At 56.0% G+C, this 23,266-nt stretch overlaps 1 protein-coding gene across 7 annotated transcripts in view; it reads right to left on the bottom strand.

Moving 5' to 3' along the window:
- Positions 1–22,181, bottom strand: part of TLE3 (TLE family member 3, transcriptional corepressor) — a 40,153-nt gene extending 17,972 nt beyond the window's left edge. For 2 of the 7 annotated variants that reach the window (XM_058665609.1, XM_058665610.1), the window contains exons 1-6: positions 21,021–22,177; positions 20,426–20,526; positions 19,885–19,948; positions 19,023–19,067; positions 2,690–2,752; positions 1,277–1,381 (exon numbers count right to left, since the gene is read on the bottom strand). In XM_058665609.1, coding sequence (XP_058521592.1) covers positions 1,277–1,381; positions 2,690–2,752; positions 19,023–19,067; positions 19,885–19,948; positions 20,426–20,526; positions 21,021–21,044 — 402 coding nt within the window. In that variant the 5' untranslated portion in view covers positions 21,045–22,177. Of the gene's footprint in view, positions 1–1,276; positions 1,382–2,689; positions 2,753–19,022; positions 19,068–19,884; positions 19,949–20,425; positions 20,527–21,020 lie in introns of all 7 variants that reach the window. The other 5 variants (XM_004577939.2, XM_058665612.1, XM_058665611.1 and 2 more) reach the window with 4 other exon arrangements.
- Between the last annotated feature and the right edge of the window lie 1,085 nt (positions 22,182–23,266).

Raw genomic sequence — 23,266 nt, 5'->3', positions numbered from 1 at the left:
GAAGACCCTTAAGGGACCTCATCTGGAAACATCAGGGTTCCCCGCAAGCTCTACAGAAAGTGCTGCCTGCCTACAGCTCTGTCTCCAGGCTGAAGGCAAGGGTGGACTCCGCTTACTACATGCCCGGATTCACACAACACTCTGGCCACCAGGCTTCCCCAGAAGCTCAGGGTAGAAGCACCGGGCTGACTTGCCAAAGGACCCCAGCCACCCTGGCTCCCGCAATGGAAACACAACTGTCAGCTCAAACTTCCAGAGTCCAGGACGGGGGTGGGGAAGGCTCCCAGGCAGGAGCTAGTTCATCCTGCATGCAGAGAAGGGCCCACCCAGGGCCACCGGACACAGAACGGGAGCAGGACACAGCCTCTGTGCTTCTGCCCCAGACCAGAAGCCAGCAGTCAACACGCACTCCATCAAGCAGAAGAGAATGAGATGCAGACCTTTGGTACTCCCACGACATAATGCTCCCGCGTTAAGAACAAGAGGAACAACAAAGCAGACAGGGACCTAGTTATTGCTTACTGACGGTACCGCAGAATGATCTAGAAAACCCAAGAGCATAGAATCTCAGACCCAAAAAAATGGGCGGGGGAGGAAGGGATGGCATGTCCTGAACAGAAGCCATGAATCCTCCTCCCCTATACAGGCCAAAGCAGTTTTTCTCCAGGGCTCAGCAGCAGGAGGGGAACAGTGGAGCTCAGAGAGGCACAGAGCCTAGCTCGGACAGGGAGACCCCCGGCTCTCCCTTTCCATGGAAGGCTCAGCTCAGTGGCCCCAGGAGCACTCAGCTATTTCTTCTGTGTCCTTCCAGTGGCAAGGCCCTTTCAGAAGGCTGAGACCTGTCTAGGTGCCCCCATGGCATTCCCAGGGCAGACGGGCAGTACCCAGCCAGGCAGCTCAGCATACGACGCAGCAAAGCCCAAGGCCAAACCCTACAGCACAGCACAGCACAGCAGAGGCAGGCCTGACCCCAGGTGGCTGAAGAAGGGCAGGCCTTGCCCGGGCGTTGGGATGGGGGCAAGCACTGCTCAATCCCGGCCCCCAGGGGTGATCCAGGCCCTCATCCTCTCCAAAGCTCACGGAGGATTAAGCTGATGCGCTTCAAGGTGGGTCTAGGGTGTGTCTGGCACCCCTTTAACTAGGGGACTGGAAAGGCCCAGAGGGGAGAGAGCCCCAAATGGGTCTGAGCCCAGGGGCCGCCCTTCTTTGAGGCCAGCTAAGGTCAGGTTTGTTCTCCGATTATGGCAAATGAGAGGAATAAAAGGGCTATACACACGGTGAGAGGCAGACTGGGGAGTCCACGTACCCCGATGATGGCGTTCAGCTCCGTCATGGTGACCTGCTTGGCGCGTTCCACTGCCTGTGCCACCTGCTGCTGGTGCTGGAAGGAACAGGGCGTGGTTAGAGGCAGCCACCTCCTTGGCAGGTGGGCAGGCTGTGGACTCAGGGAGGGCCTCTCAGGACAAAGCTCCCTCAAAATAGCCTGGGATTCAGGTGGGATGGGTGACAAGACCTGCTTCATTGCTACACATCATTCAATGAGCATGCATTACTTCTGCCTTTCCCATGGACTGGGCAAAGACAGCTGTCAATCAACTATTACCCCAACCATATGTGTAGAAGAACTTTCTTCCCACACGGTTTGAAGATGAGCTGTCTGTCTATCTGCCGACCTTACAGAAAGATCATGAACTTTCTAAATATGGTAGCAAACCTGTACCACGGAGGAGGGTGTGGTTGAGGCACTGTCAGGATGCCTGCGATCTCTAGTGTTTGTGTGCACCTATCACAGTTGCCGAAAAACAAACAAGATCTCGGTCCAGACACACAGGAAGACAAGGTGGCCATGTGAACTTTGCTGTAAACTGCGTCAGCGATGCCTCTTGCACACTGGCGGGGTGTGCACAGCGGGCAAACCTCCACCTTGTCCCTCCACTTTGCTGTGTGCCCAAAACTGTTCTTAAAACAAGAAAATCCAATCCACGAAACAGGATGCACTCCCAACCTTCAACTCCAATGTAGATCCAGCTACACACACCACACCACACCACACCACACCACACCACACCACACCACACCACACACCACACCACGCCACACCACACCACACTGTTGCTGGGCGGCAATCGCTGAAGGTAACTCCACATTTGATTGCTACTCCAATTCAACCAGTTATTGGCCATCCATCCATCTGCCTCAGAGACCCAGGCACCACAAGTGAGCAGTGCAGGGGTGGCACGTGCCTCTGCTAGAGGGACGCTGCCTAAGGTGGGTGCCCCTATCTGCCCTTGGATTCTTGGAGAAGTTTCTATCCCCCATCATCCATTAGTGTGGCTGCAGCCACACCTGAGTCGCTTGGTGTGCTTGGAAGGCATGTGACCCTGTGGTCTTGCTTCTAAGCAAGTGCATCATTCCACACCTGGGGGCTGAGAGTCCCTCCAGCAGAGGGAGTAGCCCTCATGACTGCCTGGGACAGGACACAGCAAAGCAGAGGCAGGGAACGCAGGTCTTGGTGGGATAGGCCAGGACACTCCTCTTTGAATTCTGGTGGTGACACAAAACACCCCTACCAGGGAGAATAAATGTTCCCTCTGCTGTGGCCTGCCACAGAAACCCCCAAGTCAGCTGGGAAAGAACCAATGCCCAGGGATGCGCAGAACGCAAGGGAGGAAGCAGGTCAAGCACTTACCTCTTGTGACAGGAAAGGCATGATCTGTGCTAAAATCGTGTTCAGTCTCTTCGCGATCTCTGTCTGCAAGGGAAAAAGAGACTGCATGAAGCCCAGGCAAACAAATCAAGTCACAAAACATCATGGACAAATGCAAGTACGAACTCCGCCCCAACCACAGCCCCTTCCACTCCCAACCCCTCCGTGGCATAAGGACACTGCTTTCAAACCCACTTCTATTGTGCACACTCCAATTTCCCTTCAGAAGTGGTCTGTGTCTAATCAGATTCACAATCTAATTTGTAGCCTCTCCTTAACAACAAAGCAACCAACCCACCCCCAGCAAAGGCCATCACAGCAATGAAATGTAGTCTGCCGAGGGACGAGTTGCCCTGTCCATGTGCCACTAAGGGAGGGGTCGGGAGGAAGTCCCCCCGGGCCACACCTGGCGAAGCCTTCTGCAGCAAGACACCCCACGGCCTGCTTCTTCCTGCTGCGGCTCTTCCGCCCACACGGGCCTCCTCCTCACAGAAACACCACTGTCCCACCATGATGGTTCATACTTTTTACTTATTTATTTTTTCTTTTTTTATTATATTTTTGACAACCTTTATATAGTTAATTAGGGTAAAAAGGTTCAAGGGCTAAAGGGAAGTGGGTAAGACTATTATGTCCATATTGTTTCCTTCATGTTTAAAGGGGGATATTAAGGGAGAAGGCCCACCCAGTTTCCTGCCCAGCCCAGGTCCCAGATGTAGGGCATGCTCTGAGGTTCTTGCTCAAGTGGTTTTGATGGTTCACCAGTTATGAATCTCTGCCAATCTTGCCACTCCAAGCAGGATGAGGTCTTTGAAGAATCCACTAATTGACATAGTCCATCATAGAGTCTCCGTTTGCCCAGTATTTCGCTGCCAACATATAGCTGAGATGGTTGATTGACCTGTTCTGTCTTCTGTCTTTTCATGGTTAGGGTTCTGAGTCCAGCATTTCGATTGGGGAGATCTCCAAAGAGACTTTGTTTGAGGTGTTCCCAGTCCAGATTCTTGTATGTACTACCAAGTACAGGGCCCGGCACAGTCCATTGCCCCGATCAGCTGGTGGTTGCAATTGCTGGGTTGGTTCTGTTTTCAGCCCCGACTTCCACTGGAACCAATGGGTGTTGCAGTCCAGCCTGGTTCTGCCCAGCACATACTCGGCTCTCACATCAACCAGTGGGAGCTGCAGCCTAGTCGGAGCGACCCACAATAACCCCTACCAGGCCTGCCCCCTACCCTGGTTTGCCAGTATGTGTAGCAGACTAGTCCAGTCTGTCCCACATCCCATTGGGCTCTCGTACATGTCAATGGATATTAAAGCTTAGTTCCATCTAACCAGCTCAACTATCCAGCCTTTACGGATGTTGTTGAGTGCCTCTCTGTCTAGCCACCCCAGCCCCTGTCCTAGTTTTCATGGCCTCCCGCGGGAGTAGTAACCCAAGAGGGAGGAGCCCACTATTTCCCTCCCAGGTCTCTCTCAATCCCGGATTATGCACTCTCCAGGTAATTCTGTGGTTTGACTTGACAGAATTAGCCCCCAGTGCCAGCTTCTGTCAGCTGATGCTGCAGTTAAGCCCAAACAACCCTCACCCACTCTAATTTATGTTTACACCAGTAGGAATAATCCGCCCAGCCTGGCTTCTCCTTGATCTAGTCCACATGAGGTGCACAGGTATTGTAGCCCTGCTTAGTCTGGTCTGCCCCCATCCCAGCTCACGCTCTCCAGTGGGAGTAGCTATCCAGCAAGGGAACCCCCCCTTATTCCCCCTGCTGGCTCCGCCCCCTCCCTTCCTGGTTCTCACGTGCTGGTTGGATGCTGCTGCCATACCTGGTACAGACAACCTCACCTGGGCATTCTGTACTGTGCACTGGTTTTTGTCGCAACCAAACCTGGCTCGACCCACACTGTTCTGGTGCTCGGATTTGCCAGTGGGTGACGTGAACTGATTCAGCCTGGTCTGCTCCCAACCCATGCCAAATGTATGCCGGTGGGAAACTTTCCATGGCCTGCTCTGGGCTGTTTCCTATCATGTTTCATACTTTTTATTAAAGTTTATTTACTTAAAAGGTACAGTTAGCAAGACACAGGGAGAGATGGAGAGAGGTCTACCAGTTCATGCCCTCGACAGCTGCACTGGCTGGAGTTGAGCACTGCTGAAGCCAGGAGCCTGGAGCTCCATCCAGGTCTCCCAGGTGAATTCAGGGACCCACACACTTGGGCCATCTCCCACTGCTTTCCCAGGCACATCAGCAGGGAGCTGCATCAGAAGTGTGGCGTTCAAAAGTGAACCAGCACCATCGGTATGCCGGCTTCACAGAGCCTGCCCTCGATACCACCACCCAAATAAGAGTCCATGTGTTAGGGTGCAGGCTTGTTTGAAAAGTTGCTCCAAAAGGTAATTCCTTAGGTTTGCCTCATTTGGGTGGATCACAGAAAAGCAATGCGTCTCAGCCAAGACCACATCTGGGAAAGCATCACCTGTTCCCGTCCGCGTCCCTTGCCATGACTGGTGTGAAACGGTTAAGTCACAGACAACTCAGCATGGCTTTTCTTGTTTCACTCTGAATCCTGAGCTGCCATGACTGAGGTCCCAAAGCTGGCTTCAAAGCTTTCATCAGCACGTAACAACCTCAGAGACAAAACCATGACAACAGCTTTTAAAAATCTGATCATTCGCACATCAAATGATCCTGCATGAGAAATCCTTGAGCATGTAACATAAAAAACAAAGCCAGCTCAAAAACAGACCTGGACCTCAGAGACTTCCTGGGGCCAACACGCTGCACGCCTGCCACCCCGGGCCACTGCTCATCCAAAGAACCCGCGGGACCTCCATAGCCCAGTGCCCAGGGGCTGCCTGTCACGCCATGCTGAGCTCTCTAATCCCGAGAGCCTGTGTGCAACAGTGGGGCTCCTAGGGGGGATCACTGTTTCCTGCAGAGACACTGCTGGCACTGAGGGTGAGGGAAAGGCATTGTCTACATACCTCAGGCCAGTTAATCACCGTTCCCACTTCCAGAGACCCCCCCCCCCACAACACAGAAGAGGGAGCAGTGCCACTCCCACGGAGGCCCATGGAGAACCCATACTTGCATACTGTGTATCAATTTCCATCCTAAATGCTCTGGACTTGACTGACCAAGCTGCACTGGCCTGTCCTGCGCCTTGCAAGATCTTAAACAGCGCGTCTGGCCTGTATTCCTGATACGCATCGCTGACACCTGTGAATCTGGGCAGATAAGCGGGTCACTGCTCTAGGAACTAACAGTTGCACTGCAGCAGGGTTTTTTTTTACATCAACTTGTCTCTCCCACAAGTCCAATGAAGCTAAGGAAGGGAAATGAAATCCGAGTTCCAGTAGGAGTTCTAGAAACAACGCTCTGGGCTGCAACTCCGCCTGGACCTGCACAGGGCAACAGGTGCCATCGCCCGTCCCTGGTCACGTGCCCATGAGAATGTGAAGACTGACCTGCCTGTGGCTTAGGAAGCCACAAGGGGCTGAGGCCTCTTACCTCAGGCAAGGGAAGGAGAGCAGGGACCAGTGCTCGCTAGGGGCACAATAAGCGTCTGGCCCAATGGACTGCCAGCCTCCTGGTGTTCCTTTTTGGAAGCTTGTCACTGCAGCGTCACGTGGCTGCAATCGGCAGGCCCAGTGTGGATGAGGTGTTGACATACAACTGGGAGGCAGGCGAGCAGAAGTCCACCCGTCACCTCGGTGGGCCCCACCACTTCCCATTCTCCCTCACCTCCTGCTGGCCAGAGGCAGGCTCAGAACTTCCCCATCACTCAAGCTGCTTAAGGAGGACTAAATCACCACTCCTTCACCCCGGGAGGGGGCTCTGGAAGGGCCGTAGCTCTTGCCTACTTCCTTTGGCACACAGGGTTATGGGACTGGAAGGAGCTGAGGACCAAGTGAAAAGCAGCCCATCTGCTCTCCACCCTTTAGCAAGCACACGGCCATGGCTACCTCAAACGGCTAGTTGCTGCAGCCGCGGCCAGCGCCCAGCATCCTTGGACTGGAAGAGGGAGCTGCTGGCATTTCACAAAAGCATGTCCACCTCAAGGCTTGGCACCCAGGCCGCCAGGTGGCTGTGGCTGGATCGCTCAGAAGCTGCGTGGGTGGCTCACAGCTAGTTCCCTGCCAGTTACGGCCTTTCCCCCACTGAAACAAGCTCCTGCCTCCCGACTCCACAAATACCAAGCAAGGGCTCCAGCACATGAGCACGCGGGCATGGAACCTTCCACAAGCCTGAGTTAACGGCATTCAACCCAACATTCCTGAGGTCTAAGCCAGGTGTCTCAGGGAGGAAAGGATCCCAGGACAGACAGAGGGGAGGGGAGAATTATAACAGGATTTCCTTGTCTTTGGATCTTGGGGTCTTTGCTAGGCAGGAGGGGTAGGGAGGAAGCCTGCAAACCCCATGTTTCCGGACTATAGCTTCACCACCGTTTGCTGTTGGGGCATCAGATCCATCCCGGTCTCCCCAAAAAGTCAGAAGCGAGGAACTGAGTGCAGCCTGAGAAAGGATCTGGCGCACTCCAATGGGTCACAGAATGCACACCATTCACTCCACAGCTTTCCCAGGCTCAGTTTATTGAGCGTGGTGACAGGAGGTAGAAAATGTGAGAATGGGAAGCCAGGTGAAGAGGGACCACGCAGAGCAACAGCAAGCAACCCTAACAGCAACATCCCCCACGTTCCCCACCACCAAGAAAGTACGGAGAAGGCCCTTCTAGAAGTCTCCATTTCTCAGACACGGAAACTGACATACAGCAATTGAGCAACTCACTCGAACAATGACTTCCTACCAGCAAGCCAAATTTCGACATTTTGAGAGAGCTTAAAGAAATGTTTTTGAAAGCAAAACCACCGTCTGGGTTGATCATTGACAGCATTTCCGATGAGGACAGCTGTTAAAACAGCGTTGGCTCCAACTCAAACACCCCCCAAACACCAGCTCCCAACAGAGGAAAAACATCAACAAGCACGACTCAAGTAGGACAAGGTAGGACTTCAACGTCGGGACAGGTCATAACACAAGGTGGGGCCTGATCCCATGCGAGAAGGCTTCAAGCACAGCCTGGCCCCGTCCATCGGGGGAAGCCTGCCCTCCACCCTTCCCTGCATTTGGGTCCCACAAGCCGGGTCGGCAGAAGCAAACCTTCCATGTGGGGCTCAGAAGTGGTGGTAGGTTTGTTGCTGGAAAAACACTGCCCCCAGAGCAAATTCATGTACCCGACGCAGGCAAGAGCCAGATACCAACATCCTGCCTTGTATGGGATCTTCACCCCCAGCAGAGTGCAGGGGCTGACATCTGCCCTGTGTCTCTTTCAAGATGGTTAGACAAACAAATGAAGGCAAGTGGCAGGGCAAACACCATCTTCCAAAGAGCCATCTGTGCCATGAGTGCTTGTGGCTCCCCTTGGCACCACCGTCAGCTCCAAGGCAGGACCCCGGAACAGCCCATGGTCAAGTGGGGCTACGCAAAGTCCACATCTGCCACTACTTCAGCCCATCTCTGCTCTGCACAGCCCGGCCACTTCCAGCAGTGGTCTCTGTCAAATGCGTGGTGTCTGCTCCCAGGAACTGAAGTGCACACTTTATCTTCACCCTTCGCAACAAGAACTAGCAGAGGGAGGAGTGTACAATTTGAAAGAGCACGTTCCAATCCAAAGCCACCCAGCCAGCTGTGCGGCTGTGGGCAAGTTGCCTCCCTTCTCTGAGCTCTAATTTTCCTGTCGGCACAACTGAGCGGTGAGCTGGATGACTTGTGATATCCAGGAGTCCTCGCTAAGGGCTTCGGCATGCTACAAACACTCCTGATCGCCCCTAGCACATCACTTCCTCCATGCAGCTCCGCCCAACAGAACAGGGACAGCTGTCCGGCCACGGGCTAGGCTGCCCGAGGAGCTGGCAGGAGCTCTCTTCTCAGCACAAGCCAGTGAGTTTGTACAGCACCGAAACTGCACATGACTGCCATGGGGCCTCAAGGCTAGAGCAGTGACATCACACCACTAAGCACCAAGCACCCACTGTTCACAGCCATGATGCATGGAAAGGACTTGGCCAAGGAGCCCAAGAATGCCAGGCACAGGTCGAAGATGCTTCATTTACCAATTCTGTGATTGTGGGGCAGGTGAGAGGCCAGCTGGCCCGTCCAGGTTCCAGCTTTCTTTCTAGAATGAACACTGCTTTCACAAGAAGCAAGACAGCGACCTGAGAAGAGCAATGTGCTAAGAGTCTGGAGACTGTGAGGTGTCAAAGGAGAGATCAAGAGTGGGGCCCCAAAGTAGGAGGAAACGGCAGGTGTCTCCCCAGCTCTGTGTCTGCTGGGTGCTCCCTCTAAACCTGTGTCTGGGCGGGGTCTCAGTTAGCTCCAGGGTTCTGGAATTTTCATCTGATTTGACCTGGTTCTGTGATTCTAATTCTGGCATATCTGAAATGAATCTGATTAATCTAGAATTAACATCACAGTGGGGTTCAGGGTCAGCTTAGGGGCTTTACAGGAGGCAGCTGGGGTCCCAGGGCTCCTGGCAGCTGCAGGCCCCTTATCACTCAGCCATCAGACACTGCAAGATTTGGGCAGTTTCATCTTAGAAGATTCCACTGCATTCCCAGGTAAGTCTAAGTTGATAGTACTGCAATTACTTGGCTACAACATGATGGTCCTTGCCAGGCAGTCTCTCTTGGGGCTGAACCTCAGGAGCACTGAGATAATACAGAGGTGGGGGTGCAGTGGGGGAGAGGGGAGACCTTCAACAGAAGTCAGGGTGGGGTTCCTGCCCCCATTCCAAGGAGCTGTAGTTACATAGGAAAGCAGAGCCTGAGCCCCAGGGGGCGCTGCCCTATGCCCTGGAGGCCTTGGGGAAGGCTTCCATCACAGCCCACTCAATGACAGGGAGCCTCTTTAAAGGCCCTTTTAGCACTGACATATTGATCAGATTATATATAACCACGAGGCCTTAAATATTCATGCCTGCTGAGGAGGCCTGCTGAATTCTTTATGCAGGCAGGACTTGGCACAAGTAAGGCCCACAGCCCTCAGCGTGACCCCAAGGACCTGTCTCTCCTGGGAAAGGCAAGGAGGCAAAGCTGGAGCCCTGTGCTCCAGCGGGCAGAAAAACTAGGGGCAAGGGAGTCCAGAGACCCTGGGGTTGTGAAATGACCTGGGGCGCCCCCCAAGGGAACTCCGCCTCCTTCTCTTCAGATTTAAGGGAACTGGGGCCCTGCTGGCCGGGACACAGAAGGGGCAGTTCTTGGGCGCCTGTTTGCTGAAAGGCAGGTTTGGGTGCAACAACAATGATCAATGAGATCTCTCAAAACTGAACCAGGGACTGTGTGTGCAAGGACGGGGCACAGGCATTGGCCACTCCCTGCCCGAGGAGGCTGGCCCCTCCCTCCCCTCCTGAGACCCCGAGACTTGGCATTTCTCAGACTTGCCTGCTTCCATCCACCCAGTTCCCTGTTAACAAGATCCAATAATCTTTAAATATTTGTTCACTTTAATTTCTTGGTTCCCAAACACATTAAGCCCTGCTTGCCTCCCGCCTCCCCGCTGCAGGGGAGGCTCTGAAAAGAGCTAGCTTGTCTGGGGTGACAGGGACAGCTCTTTCAGGTCCCACCTTCCCCCAACACTGCCCATTCATCCCAGGCCCACCACCCCCTCCCGCACTCCTGAGCTCCCCTCAAATCACCCCAGCCCTCCCCCACCTTCCCAGACACCATTGGCCAACTCCTGCCTGGAGGAAAAATTCTCAATTCATCCCTGTGGGGTTGCCATGGCAACCCCCAGCCACCTAATCCCCCAAGGCACATTATGCAAATCTCCCCTACCCCTCAACAGGCTGTAAAAGTCACATGACCCTTGCAGAGGGAGCACCCGGCAGGTCAGCCTCGCACAGGAAACACTGCCTAGGACAAGGGCTCTCGGGGGACCCTGGTGGCATGAAGGGAACACGTGGCAGCAAAAGGCAGGGACCCACTGACCTGTGGGCAGAGGCAAAGCCCCATTCCCACTCATCCCAAGAGAATTGTCCATCCTTACAATCTGTCTAAACACTACCATCATATTCGCTTCGTACAATTAAAAGGGTCCTCTCCCCTCGCCCCAGTAACGATGGCAGAAGGTAGTGGCATTCCACAGACCTTAAAAATCACCACCAGTACCTAGAAATTTATCTTATCCCATCCACTCCCTCAGAAGCCAACCTTCTCATTCAAGCTTGCATTTTAGGAAGGATGCTTCGGAGACCCAGGGAGACCCAGGATGACCAGGCATCCTTCATCTAGAAGCAGCACTTTCCCCGGACAGGCAGTATTCCAAGACAGAGTGGTATGTCCCAACTTGAGGGCTGAAACCAGTACAACCTCACATCACCTAGAAAATCCAGCCCCCAAATCCCACCCTCCATGCCGATGTCTAATGTAGCCATCTGGCCCTGAAGCTTGGGGTGGACATGTGAGGGCCTGGAAAGGCCACACCCGGATATGGCTTGTGGGTGAAGCTGCCCAGGTTTCCAGGTTCTCACCTGCTGCTGGGCTTAACCTCTTTAACCATCAGTGCCCCTGCGTGTCTACTGCAAGACTGAGCAAACTGGTTACACCAGGAAGGGCTAGGGTCAAGTCTTATAAGAGTCCCAACACCAAGGATCCTATCCTCTGCGGCCTTAGCAATCTGGAGATTCCAGCACACTGTGCCAATGCCTTACAGAGAGGGCTTGCCACATGCACAGTACCAGCTACCTGGTTCACACCTTCCTCCCAATACTTCCTATAGCCACTCTGTCGCCAGCCAAAGTGAAACTCAGTTCCTCACACTGCATGCACGAGAGCCACAGGTGGGTGTTGCTGTGGTGGCACAACGGATTCAACTACCACTTCCAACACCAGTTCCCGTAGCACAGCACCAGTTCAAGTCCCAACTGCTCTACTTTGAGTCCAGCTCCTTGCTAATACACCTGAGTAAGCAGCTGATGGTGGCCCGAGTGCTTGTGCCCCTGTCACCACGTGGGAGACCTGGATGGAGTTCCTGGCTTTGGCCTGACCCAGACACAGCTGCAGCCATTTGGGAGTTGAGGCAGCATATGGAAGATCTCTCGGTCATTCTGCCTTTCTAATCACTAAAAGAAAGACTAAGCAGCCACCTGTGGTTGATGATGGCTGCCGTTCTGAACAGCAGACACACAACTTGCACTAGCTGAGGACCCTCCTACTGTAGCACACAGGCATAGTAACCTCATTCCAAGTGGAAGTTCATGAAGGTCACCAAGTCTGCCCAAAGTCACAGACCAGTACGTACAGATCTAGGACTGAAGCCTATCTCTCAGTCATCAGAACATTCCAGCACCAGCTCCCAGGCCGCTGCACCCAACTTCCCAGGACTCCCCAGAAGAAGTCCCCTGACACAAAGGTTGTCAGTAAAGACCGTGTGCTTGGGGTCCTTCCTACTCACTACCCAATCAGCCGGGGAAATGCCGCCCAGGCACCAAGCACCATCGGAGGAGCCAGGGGAATGGCAGAGGAGCCAGGGGAATGGCGAGTGAGGAGGAGTGATGAGGAGGGGGCCAGAGAGCCCCCGGGAGAGGAGGAACCCCACAGAGGCCGGGAAAAGTCAGTCTACACACACCCACACCCCACCAAGCAAGGACCTGGTACAGAGGTGGCCCTGACCATCCATCCAACTGCCCAGGTCAGAGGTCAGAGGAGCTCCTAGGGGCAAGACCTGGGGAGGGGTTGCCAGGCCACATGCTAGGTCTCCCCACCAGGGGAGAACCCCCTGTGGGGGTTCACAGCTTTTCAGACTCCACTTAGGATTTGAAGAACAAAACACAGAGAAGGAGCTGTGAACAACACTCATCCAGGATTTCAAAGCCAAAGGAGATAGGCCAGAACACTGGCCACCCTAGGACCAGCAGGGCAGGCTGGCCAGCGTCTGGGTCCCCTCCTGCAAGCCCAGATGGAGACCAGGCCTCCTACCCCCTTAGGGCCACTTGACTGTTTCTCACCCTTCCCTTCTCCTTTTGTATGGTCAGAAATGCAAAAGGGAGGAGAGAGAGAGAGAGACAGACAGAGTAAGGCAGAGATGGGGACACTTTGACCAGTCCTTCTACAACCACAACCCCAGCAGCCCACAGCCTGTCAGAAATGGCACAGGATCAGGGAGGGGGAGCTCCCAGAGGAACATTCCCCTGGACATGAGTCTCCCACAAAACACACCCCTGCACCTACTGTGGCCCCTCCGCAAACAGGAGGTAGTCCTCGCCCCTCGGGCCGCCCACAGCCTTGTCCCTCTGCATGCCCAGCACCCTTGCTGAGACTCCAGTGCCCATGATCTTGGGCTCTTAAGACAAAAAACGCCTATCTAACCTGCTCAGCAAGCAAGTGCTGTATTAAAACCCATTAATATCTAGAAAATTACACTTTCCTAACACTTGGTCCTCAATAAAGTTCTCCCTGAAGGGTTACTGGGGTGGCAGAATTCGGGGCCTGCACAGACACCCAAGCCAAGCCCACCGATACTCCCCATCTTTGGCAGAAACATCCAGTCTCGGAGAAAACAAGACCACAGCCAAAACCCCAGACCAGGAGGGGGCTGCCCACAGCTGGTTCCCTCTGTAGGCCACACAGCAATGTGCCAGGGGAGGTGGTCAACACTGGGGTTGCCTGGGGTGACAGGGAGGCTCTTGTGGATCTCGGGGCTGACCAGATGAAAGCTGGGTTACCCCTCAAGCTTGGCAGGGCCTCCATTTAAGGCTCCCAGCCCTTACACCCCTCCCAAGGGCCTGAAAACTCTACAGAATGACCAGCTCCCGGACTCAGCCACGGGAGGGGCTAGGCAGGGATTCCTTCCGCAGGTTTTGACAGCTAAAAGATCTAAGGCTAAGCAGAGAGACTCGCTCATTCCCTCCTTCAGACCCACAGTGGGAAGGGGCTGCCCACCCCCAACTCCTGGGGATTGCTGCCTGCTCAGGAGGATGTCTGGAAGCCACAAAGCCGCCAGAGAGCCCCCTGCCCCATTTCTCTGAGCCCCAACTGCAGGGGAACATTTGTTTTTGAAAGGCGAGAGAGGGAAGGCAGACACCACCCTGCATGGGTCTTGGAGAACATTTGTTGAAAACAAGATATTGTCCCCTGACGCATATAAAAACAAGGCCCTTGAGCACGCAGTTCTCACTCTGGTACACAATTATGGGTGCTTTCAGCTGTCTAGCACTACTTCAAGTACGCTCTTAAACCAGACTGTCAATGGCATGTTGAAAGCTATTTTGCTGGCTGCTATCATTAATAGCAGAGTGGAGAGCTGGGCTGATGAGAATTAAATATGGGGGAGGGGCGGGTCATAACCAGTCATTACAGAATTACCAACACGAGGGAGGAGACAATGCCACTTTGGGGAATAAAGTTGAAGCCAGCATCTCGCGGTGGGCAGCCCAGAGAGGCCCCCACCCCCATCGTTGGACAGATGGACCGAGGCCAGTTCTGGAGAGCCATCTGGGGCCGGCAGGAGCCACTGAGTCGTGAGCTGTGAATGTGAGGGCAGACAGGCCTTCCAGATCGCTCTGCTGCAAATGTCACCACCTCCCCTCACTGCCCCAGGCAGTCCCCGCCCACACCATTCCCAGCTCAAATAAGTCCAGGGGCTAGGGCCACCCCTGGAGGCTCAGCCCCACCACCACCCCTTTCAGGATGAGTAAGGCCTCAGTCCCAGGTGCTTCCCGTGACAGGCCACACCAGCACTTACTCATGGCACTGCAATTACTTAGACACCAGACTCCCGCAGCCAAGGCAAGGGTGTCGGGTTCAACCGCGTAACCAACTCCAGCCCACACTCACACATCCCAGACCCCTAATAAACACCTGGGGGGGTGAATCCAACACCTTCATCTGCCTGATGAAGAAACTAGATGCGGGGCCACAGTGAGAGGCTGCCAGCCAAGACCACTTCTTCCTGCCAGGGATCCACCCAGGGGCAGCCTGCTCCAGGCCTGGGGAGGGGGCTGCTGCCACAGCTACCACAAAGTGAAAGGCTCCACCTGGCACTTGTCCCAACGCCCACCCATTAGGCCTGCCAGGGCTCCAGTGTTCTATACAAGCAAGACCAAAAACCTTTTCCCCAAAGGGAAGGAAATCCATTCCTTAAATGCTGCACTCCTTCAACAAAACAGCGGGGAGGGCGTCAGAGGAGAGCCCGGGCCTTTGCTGGTCAGTGTGGAAGCAAGAATCCCAAAGGGAAAGCCAAAGCACACTGCCCACCTCTGCCCCCTCCAGGCTGCTGGCCTGACTGATTTGTAATGTTGAGACCAGGGGCCCCCTGCCCACCTTCCAGGGTCTTGTCAGTGGTCAGTGGTGTCCCAGAGGCACAGCAAAGGAGCTGAGCAGCCCCTCCAGTAGACAGGACAAAGCCAGCAGGATCAGGAGCTCGGCAGATGCCTGCTTCTGGGATGACCTGCGTGGTGGACAGGATATCCCAGAGTTCCCTGTGAGAAAGGTCAGGGGAAGCTAGGGTGGAGAGGGGTTTTGAGATGCCAGCACAGTGGCAAAAAGTGGCTTGCAGAGCTGGACACAGATGGCGCACACACACAGCCCAAGTATAGTGACCAGCATCCCTTCTACTCTGCTTGGCAGGGTCTCCACCACCCCAACCATTCCCAAGGTCCCAGGACATCTTCTAGCCAGCCCTGTGTCACTAAGGTGACAGGACCCAGAGAGGAGGGGAGTGACACGTGAAGACTTCTCACCTTCCGCCTCAGCCCTGTGTGTCTGGCCACCAGGAGAGAACCGTTCCCACTTTTGTCTGCAAGCCTTTCCCAGGGGGAAGACCGGTGACGTACTCTGGGCTGTTACTCCACACATCAAATCATTAGCTGTGCAAATAGCTGGCAATTCAGGACAGAGCTGTGGAGAGCAGGGCCAGCTGATAGGATTATACAACCTGGAGCGGGGTACTTTGGACTTTGGTGGAGTCCCATGTGTAACCTTAGCCTCCTTGGAGAACAATTCAGAAAGAAGTGACCGCAATGAAAGACAAAGAGTGCCATCAGTTAGGAAAGAGGCATGCTTTGTGTCTGAAGTCCTTCAGGTAGGAGGTCAGCTGTGAGCGCTGCAGCCTCACCCTTAGGGGACAGTGGGATTCTGGACACCTGGACTCCCCTCTGGCCTTGATGTCCTCAAAACATGTGGGTGAGAAGGAGCGTTACCCTGTATACGGAAGAGGGGAGTGCAGTGTTGGTGTGATGGCCTCCACTCCACTTTCAAAACATCAGCGCTCACCCACACTGGGCAAGGCGCAGGCTGGACTCCACAGCACCGGGGCCTTAAGTCCACCACATGGCAGTTGCGCGGCAGCCCCTGCCTCTAAGCCAGCTTTGTTATGGGGTGGACTCTGAAAAGCCTCTGCAGGAGCAAGCTGTTCAGCCCCACTGCCTCGCTGGCCTGGCTCACACGCCCGGAACATTCCATTCAGAAGCAGCAGTTGAAGGTAGGTGACCCCTAAGTCCTGGGCCAGGCCTGTGATACTGCCATCTTGGCTTCACCTTCAGTAGGGAAGGAGGCAAGGGGGCAGGAGAAGTCATTTATTGCCTTCTCTGGGATATGACAGCTTGGAAAAATGAGATGGTTAAAGAGCCGAGGAACGAGCCTGCCACAGTAAGGTTTACCTCTCGGGGAAATAAAAATGGGTGGCAGACACCCCATCCGCTGCCCTCTGTCAATATCCAGGTCCAACTGGAGGTTCTCAGCTAACTGGTAGTGTCTTAAAAAATAGAGCATTAAAAATATACATACATATGTAAAAAATATATATATGAGGTTGTGGTGATGATGGTAGAGAGCTCCAGGGTGTGGGTGAGCAGGCAGAGGACGCCACATTTCCCAAGGTGCCAGCTCGGTGGATCATCTATTATATAAAAGTAAAACAGGCCCCACCCCCACCCAGGCTTAAAGACGAAGAATCCAGCTTGTTTGTTCCAGGCAGATGTAATCGCGCACGAACAGTCAAGTCTGGAGGGCAGGACACTGCATGAATAATTCAAGCACTCCAGTCGCTTGATTGTGTGTGCAGATAAAACACCAGTCAACCGCTAAACAGGTCAGCTGATAAACTTGTTTGCTCAGGCCTAACCACCATCCGCCAAGTGCACCCAAGACCCACACTACAATTAGTGGCAAGGCTTTCTTCTGTAGAACCTCACAGACCCAGGGAGTGGCCGGCCCCATTAGGTCAGGGTTGCAGGGTTTCCTCACCACCCTGCCTCTTTGTTCCCTGCACAGCCTCCGGCTGATTTCACCCTACTCAGACTGCCATAAACCAGTGAACAGGCTGGGAACCAAGGCTGGAAGGCAAAGGTGAGTGGCGAGCCAGGTCAAGGGCCCAGCTGTGGAATCCAGACAGCTCTGGCCTTGCCCTACGCTCAGTTTTCTCATCCATGAAAAGGGGGCAAAGCAACCTCTCTCTGTCCACCACTGGCAGCTCAGAGAATCCAATGAGACAGTGTAGCCAAACCTAAGGCATTCTCCCCAAAGAAGCCTGCTTGGGGAAAGGCCAGAAATCCCAGATGCACACAGCTGCTCTTTACACAAACCACCTCCCCCCACCCCCTCCCCACCACCAAAGGCATTACAAGTTAACTCTTCCTGGGTTCAGCCTGTACCCAGGACTCAGACAACAGCTCTGCTCCAGTAGCCAAGGTGGAGTCTCTGTGCCAAAGAACCATCCACACCAGACACAGGGAACGCCACCCATGCAGACCTCAACATGCAACAACGTATTAAACCTTAATTATGAAGCTCTTAGAATAACTGCTGCTATAAATTTCAACCCTGGGCGCAATTACCCTTTTTAAACACACCCAAGATACTAAGCACAGAGAAGAAAAAAGTGGGTGTGGAGAAAGGGAGGAAGTGGCACCTTGCACAACACCCTCAAAGACCCTTGAAACACCTGGGACCCCAGCTCTGCTTCAGGCACTTTTGCTCAACCAGGGAGATGCAGTCAAGCCCACCCAGCAGAACCCACCCTTGAGGAGAAACAGTTTTACATAGGAAAGTTGTGTGTTTACCATTTCTGCCAAAAAAAATACGCTGGGTAACCTCCCGAATCCCTCAGGAAGCTGCAGGCTGTGTTTGCCACACAGCTCCAGGAACTCAGGCCATGTCCTACCCAGCACCAAGGAGGGGAAGGGAAACCGACAACAGGCTAGAGCCAAAACCACCCAGGGACAGCAGGGTCACCTGGTGCCCTCACCTGCTCTGCGTCCTGCCCCCTTGAAAGAGCAAAACTTCAACCATGTAAATGACGGTTAATTTAGAGCAGAAAATCCATTCAAGTCACGGTCACCAAAGGCTAGAATGAGTCAACAGGCTTCTGAGATTTCAAGAACACCAATTGTTAAAAAGAACAAGCGGCCTGTGCCATTTATACGTGCCAAGTCAATGCTAATCGCCGGCCAAGCCAAATTATAGGCAGCCTCTCCTCGGAACACAAATACACAAACAGGCCTCTCCCAAAGCCCAGCCTAGCAGTGGACTAGTTACTGATATGCACGAAGATAAAGGCTGTTTGTATTTGCTCGGTTTGAGGTATACTGTTATTAGAAGAGTGACAATATGAGGTAGTTTACATATCCATCAAATGACACCATACTAGCTAAACTGGTTTGACTTCAGGATTTCAAAGTGGAGTTCAACCCCCAGCCATCGCCAAAGCCCTGGTTTGGCCGCCTGTGGGCAACTTACTTCACCCCTTAGTTGCAGCTTCCTGCTCTGTAAAATGGGAACACAGCGCTGCCCTCAAATCTAGAGATGAAAACACAGCCTCCCAAACCCATGGCCCCAGATGAGCACCCCAAGTCCGTTAGCGGCTTCAGGCCCTGACATTTCAACACCACGGCCTGGCTTATTTTAAGACCCTTGTCCTTTCCCCTGTGATCAGGGCAGAACATCAGAGAGGAAGAAACAACAGAAGACAAACACCTTGTTGTAGCTTCTCTTGAGCGTGAGGGACAGAAGCTTCTACTTTCTGAGGACTGGCCAGGCAGAGCCTGCAAGGACAACATTCCTCCCCTTTGGTCTTGTTCTCGCCGGCACGCATCCCACAGTCCTGAGGGCCAGACGGGCAGCAGGTGCACGGCCAGCACCGCCCCAGATGCGCAGCCAAGGGACCGGACCCATGCAGCCTTCCAGGACCAGGGAGGAGTCGGGGGAGACACCACAACTCAGCTAGCCCCCTCTCATCCAGGACATCCTTTAAGGAGCCCACACACTAAAGTGTTAAAAAAAAAAAAGGGAATAAAAACAGCTTTTAAAGAGAAAAGCACTTACCTGCTTGTGCATTTCAATGTTCAAGCCATAGGACATTTCATAGTACTAAAAATAGAAAGAATCACCATTAACAGACAGCCCAGAATTCTGTTGCATTTTCAAAACCTGCTTTTTATGGGAGAAGACTTCTGGCAGACTGTACCTTTCTGATGCATTTGCTAAGGAGGTCTGAATCCAACCCCTAGCCGCCTACAGAGGGACTTCAGAGGCACAAAGGCAGCCTCCTCGCCACGGAAGGGGACACACAGGCCAAGAACCCGCCTGCCTCCCACATATCCTGTTTGTACAAGGTGGGGGCGCGACAGGGAGCCCAGTGTACACTGGGACCCTCTTGTCCTCTAAGAGTTACTTAGCGGAGCACCGAGGGCCTCTTCTGCAGAAAGCAGGGCTGGCAGCCTCAAAGCTGCAGGTGCAGCCCCTGGGTGCAGGGGTGCGGGGCTACCTGCTGCCCAGATACGGGGAACTCTGCCAAGCCAGAAGGCCAGCAGAGGCCAGCACACCCTGGGGAAGGAGGGTTGCAAAGCCAGTTCGCAAACACTCCCAAGGGGCCTCCAGGAGCTTTGTATCCTCTCATGTGAGGCGAACCTTGCCGGGTCGCCCCAGTGCCATCCTTCCAACCAAGCCAGGGCAAACAGCCCTGGGAAACTCTTCAAAGCACCCAGGAAAGGCACACAAGCCTGGCAGGGCTCTCTGGCTGGAATTCGGGTTTCTCCTTCGGTCCTTCCAAGTGGCCCAGGCTAGGGGAAGCTGGGGAGGGGCGCAGGGCACACTGGGTCTCCACCGCTCCCCGGCTGTGAAGCTCAGCCGTGGCGGGTCCCTGCGCCGCCCGCAGGGTCGCTCTTCTCCCCAAGCCGCTTCTCACCATCACATAATGGCGCTGCATCTCCGTCTTCTCATTCGCCAGCTTGTCGTACTCCACTTTGAGGCTGCGAGGGCAGAGGAGTCGACTCAGGCTGGCCGCCTGCAACCCCCGGGCCTCCCGGGACCGCCCTTCCGTCTCCCTGACACCCTCCCCCGGGGTACCCTATTATCTCGCTGCTGGCTTGGGGTGCACAGGGATTTGAGTGCGCGCTGTGGGGACCAGGTGGAGGCGGGGACGACAAGCAACTCGAAACTTCCCCACGGACGAGCGAGTGGGCTCATCCCGGCCGAGGGAGGGCGGGACCTGCGTGAACCTGCCCCCGACCCCAACCCTCGCCCGCGAAGATCGCGGGTGGAGTAGGGAGCCGAGCGGCCGCGGGCAGCAGAGGGTTAAGGCAGCGCACAGGGAAAGGGAAACAAAAGGCAAGGCCTCCGCGGCCCCACCGCCCCCGGGTCGGGAGCCCCGTGGGGTGCGGCGAGAGCCGCGCCAGGGACGCCCCCTCCCCGCCAGCCCCGGGGCGCTCCCCCTCCCCCGGCCTCACCTGTGATACTGGGCTTGCAGAAACTGGAATTCGTCTTTGATCCTGTCGCAAGACTCGGCCACCGTGAATTTAAATCCCGGCTGCCCGGGCTGATGGGGAGCCTACAGCCCGCGAGGACGACACAGGGGAGGGGTCGGGGCATCAGCCACGTCCCCGGCCCCTCCTCGCCAGCTCCCCACCGGAAAGGCCGCCCTCACAGCCCAGAACCTTCCCCGCAAGTTTCTCGGCTCCCCGACGGGGCGGGGGGAGGGGACGCCCCGGTTCCTCCTGGCCAGCCGAGTCGCTCCCATCCGCAGTCAGGCGGGGGAGGGGAGGACGCCGGGTGAGTAGCAAACTTGGGGTGGGGGAGGCGGCGGGAACGACCGCCCCTCCGGCACCAGCGACCCCCACGCGGCCCGGGCGGGCCTGACCTCCCCCGTCCACGGCGTCCCTCGGTCCCCCATCCCCTTTGTGTGAGCGCTTGCGCACACACACACACACACACACACACACACACCCATAAAGGTAGCAACAAGCAAAATGGAGGTGCCCGATAAACTGCCTCGTTTACCCTGCCATGATAGATGCTTAAATAAACCGAGTTGCAATTACTCACCGGATGTCTGCCTTGCGGATACATGGCAGGGAGGGGTCGTGATTCCGAGAGCGTGGAAGCACCGAGAGCCCGGGCCGGGGAGGTGCGGGGGTGGGGGGAGCCGAGTCCGAGCAGGGGGCGGCCGGGGAACCGAGAACTCGCCCCCGGCCCCCCCAGCCCGCTCTCGCAGCGAAATCCCAGAGTCGGGCGCCCGCCCCAAGCGCAGACAAAGAGCCGCGAAGCAGGCGGCAAAGTCGTCGGAGGCCGGGCGCGAGCTTTGTGCGCCTAGGGCTCGGCGGGCTTCGGCCGACTGCCTTCCCGGGGCTGCGTGCAGCGCGTCAGGGCCGGGGGCTCCGCGGACATCGTTGGCTCCCCCCGGCGAGGCCGACGCGGAGTCCGGAGGCCAGGGGCCTCTGCTGGGGCGACCGCGGGTCCCCTCCGGGTCACTCAGCTCCTTGCGCGCCGAGAGGGGGGCGCGCCGGGGCAGCCCCAAGCATCCGAGGCGCGAGAGTCCGATTCCCAAGGCACGAAGAGGAGGAACGAGGCAGGCCCCGAGGCTGGAGGCTCGGGGCCGCAGGAACACCGGAGAGTGCGGGCTGGAGCGCGCTGCGGGCGCTTCGCCGCCCCCCCTCGGAGAGGAGAGCCTGCTGTTCCGTCTGCTGCCGCCGCCGCCGCAAGCCCTTCCTAGGACCGGGGAGGAACTCCGGGGCTCAGTAAGTGCAAATCAGCCTCACGGGCATCCTGGCTCCAACGAACGGGGTCCTCGCTGCTCCCAGCTCTGGCGCCGCGTCCCCCCGCTTGGAGCGCTCGGGGCGCGCAGGCAGGACAGCGCAGGCACAGAGACGCTGCCGGAGGCCGGGGAGCTCCGCTGCTTCCTTCCTTCCCTTCGGCCCGGATCTCGGTGCCCCGACAAACCCCTCCAGAACGCACACACACACCACACCGCACCCCAGCACGCACACACACACAGGCACACCGACAGAAAGTGCCCCGGACCTGCGGATACCACACACAGACTGGCGAGGGGGACGAGCACGAGGTCTGAACCGCCGCGAGAGCAGTTCCAAATAGGGACTGAAAAGTAACAAAATAATGTGGCAGCTCCGCCCGGCCGCAGCCAATGGCAGCGCGCCGTCCCCACGTGGGGCCCCGGGCCCTGGCCAGCGACTGGACGCCGCCGGGCGCGACGTCACAATGCCCTCTTGTGTCTAAAACTATGCATGAAAAGTAGCAATCAGGCCCTACCCGCTGGTGACTTTCGCATGGGAGTGAAAAACAGCGCTCCTCAGATCAGGAATTAACCGAAAGACATATAATAAATAGATATATATTATAGGCTTGGGCTGCCGGAGGTTTTTCCTCTCTCCCCCCCTCCACACTCTCGTTTTTTCCCACGATCTACTAGCAAATAATTATTTGGCGGGCGGGGGAAAGGGAGACGACAGGAATAACAAAAGAAAACAGGACGAGCGAGCGGCACGGTCCTCGAAACCTGTGGCTGCTGCGAGGTCTCCGCTTGGACTGCAGCGACTCGCCGCCCGCCCCATCTCCTCAGGTCGGCGGCGCGGCCCAATTAGCCACCCTGTCACCCTCACGCTTTCTCCTCAAGAACTGGAGCGCCCGTGAGGTGGTGGCTCCCCAAGTGGTCTCCAACCCCTAAGACTCCGGAGTGGACCTGAGGGCGTCCCTTCTTCTGTTCCTTTCCGCCCCCCCAGCCCTTCCAGCTCCCCTTCTTTGTTCCTTTCGCCCATATTTCCAGAAAGCCCAATCCGGCGCCCCTGAGGAGAGCGGCGGAGGAGCCGTCCAGGCCCTCGGCGGGCCCCGCTCCGGGGTGTCTCCCCAGCGGGGGGACCGCGACGCCCTCGCCGGCCACACTCGGCCGGCCGGGTCACGGTCCCGGGGAGCGCCGAGCTCCGACCCGGTGGGCTCGGCCCGCAGACCGCGAGCCCGGGGGCCCGAGGCCGCTCTGTGCTTCCCCCTCCTGAGGAGCCAGAGCTCGGCTTTTGCATTTGGATGAGGCGAGAGCGCGCGCGGACGCGGGGAGTCACACACGTGAGCGCCCGCCCAGGACACAGCCCGCCCGGGCCGCCAGGCCCGGCCGCGTTCCCCTCTTCATTTATTTATTCCCCTAAATAAAAACATAAATCGTGCGCGGCGCGCTCCGCAGAGGTGGGGGCGGGGTGAGGCGAGCTCGACAGATGCGAGCATCTGGCCGCAGCGTTCATTAGACACAAAATGGCTCCTCTTCCGAGCTTCCTTTTCCCCTA

Source organism: Ochotona princeps, chromosome 6 (genome assembly GCF_030435755.1).
Source record: "Ochotona princeps isolate mOchPri1 chromosome 6, mOchPri1.hap1, whole genome shotgun sequence".
Lineage (NCBI taxonomy): Eukaryota > Metazoa > Chordata > Mammalia > Lagomorpha > Ochotonidae > Ochotona > Ochotona princeps.
This window is presented reverse-complemented; position numbering and strand designations above follow the sequence as displayed.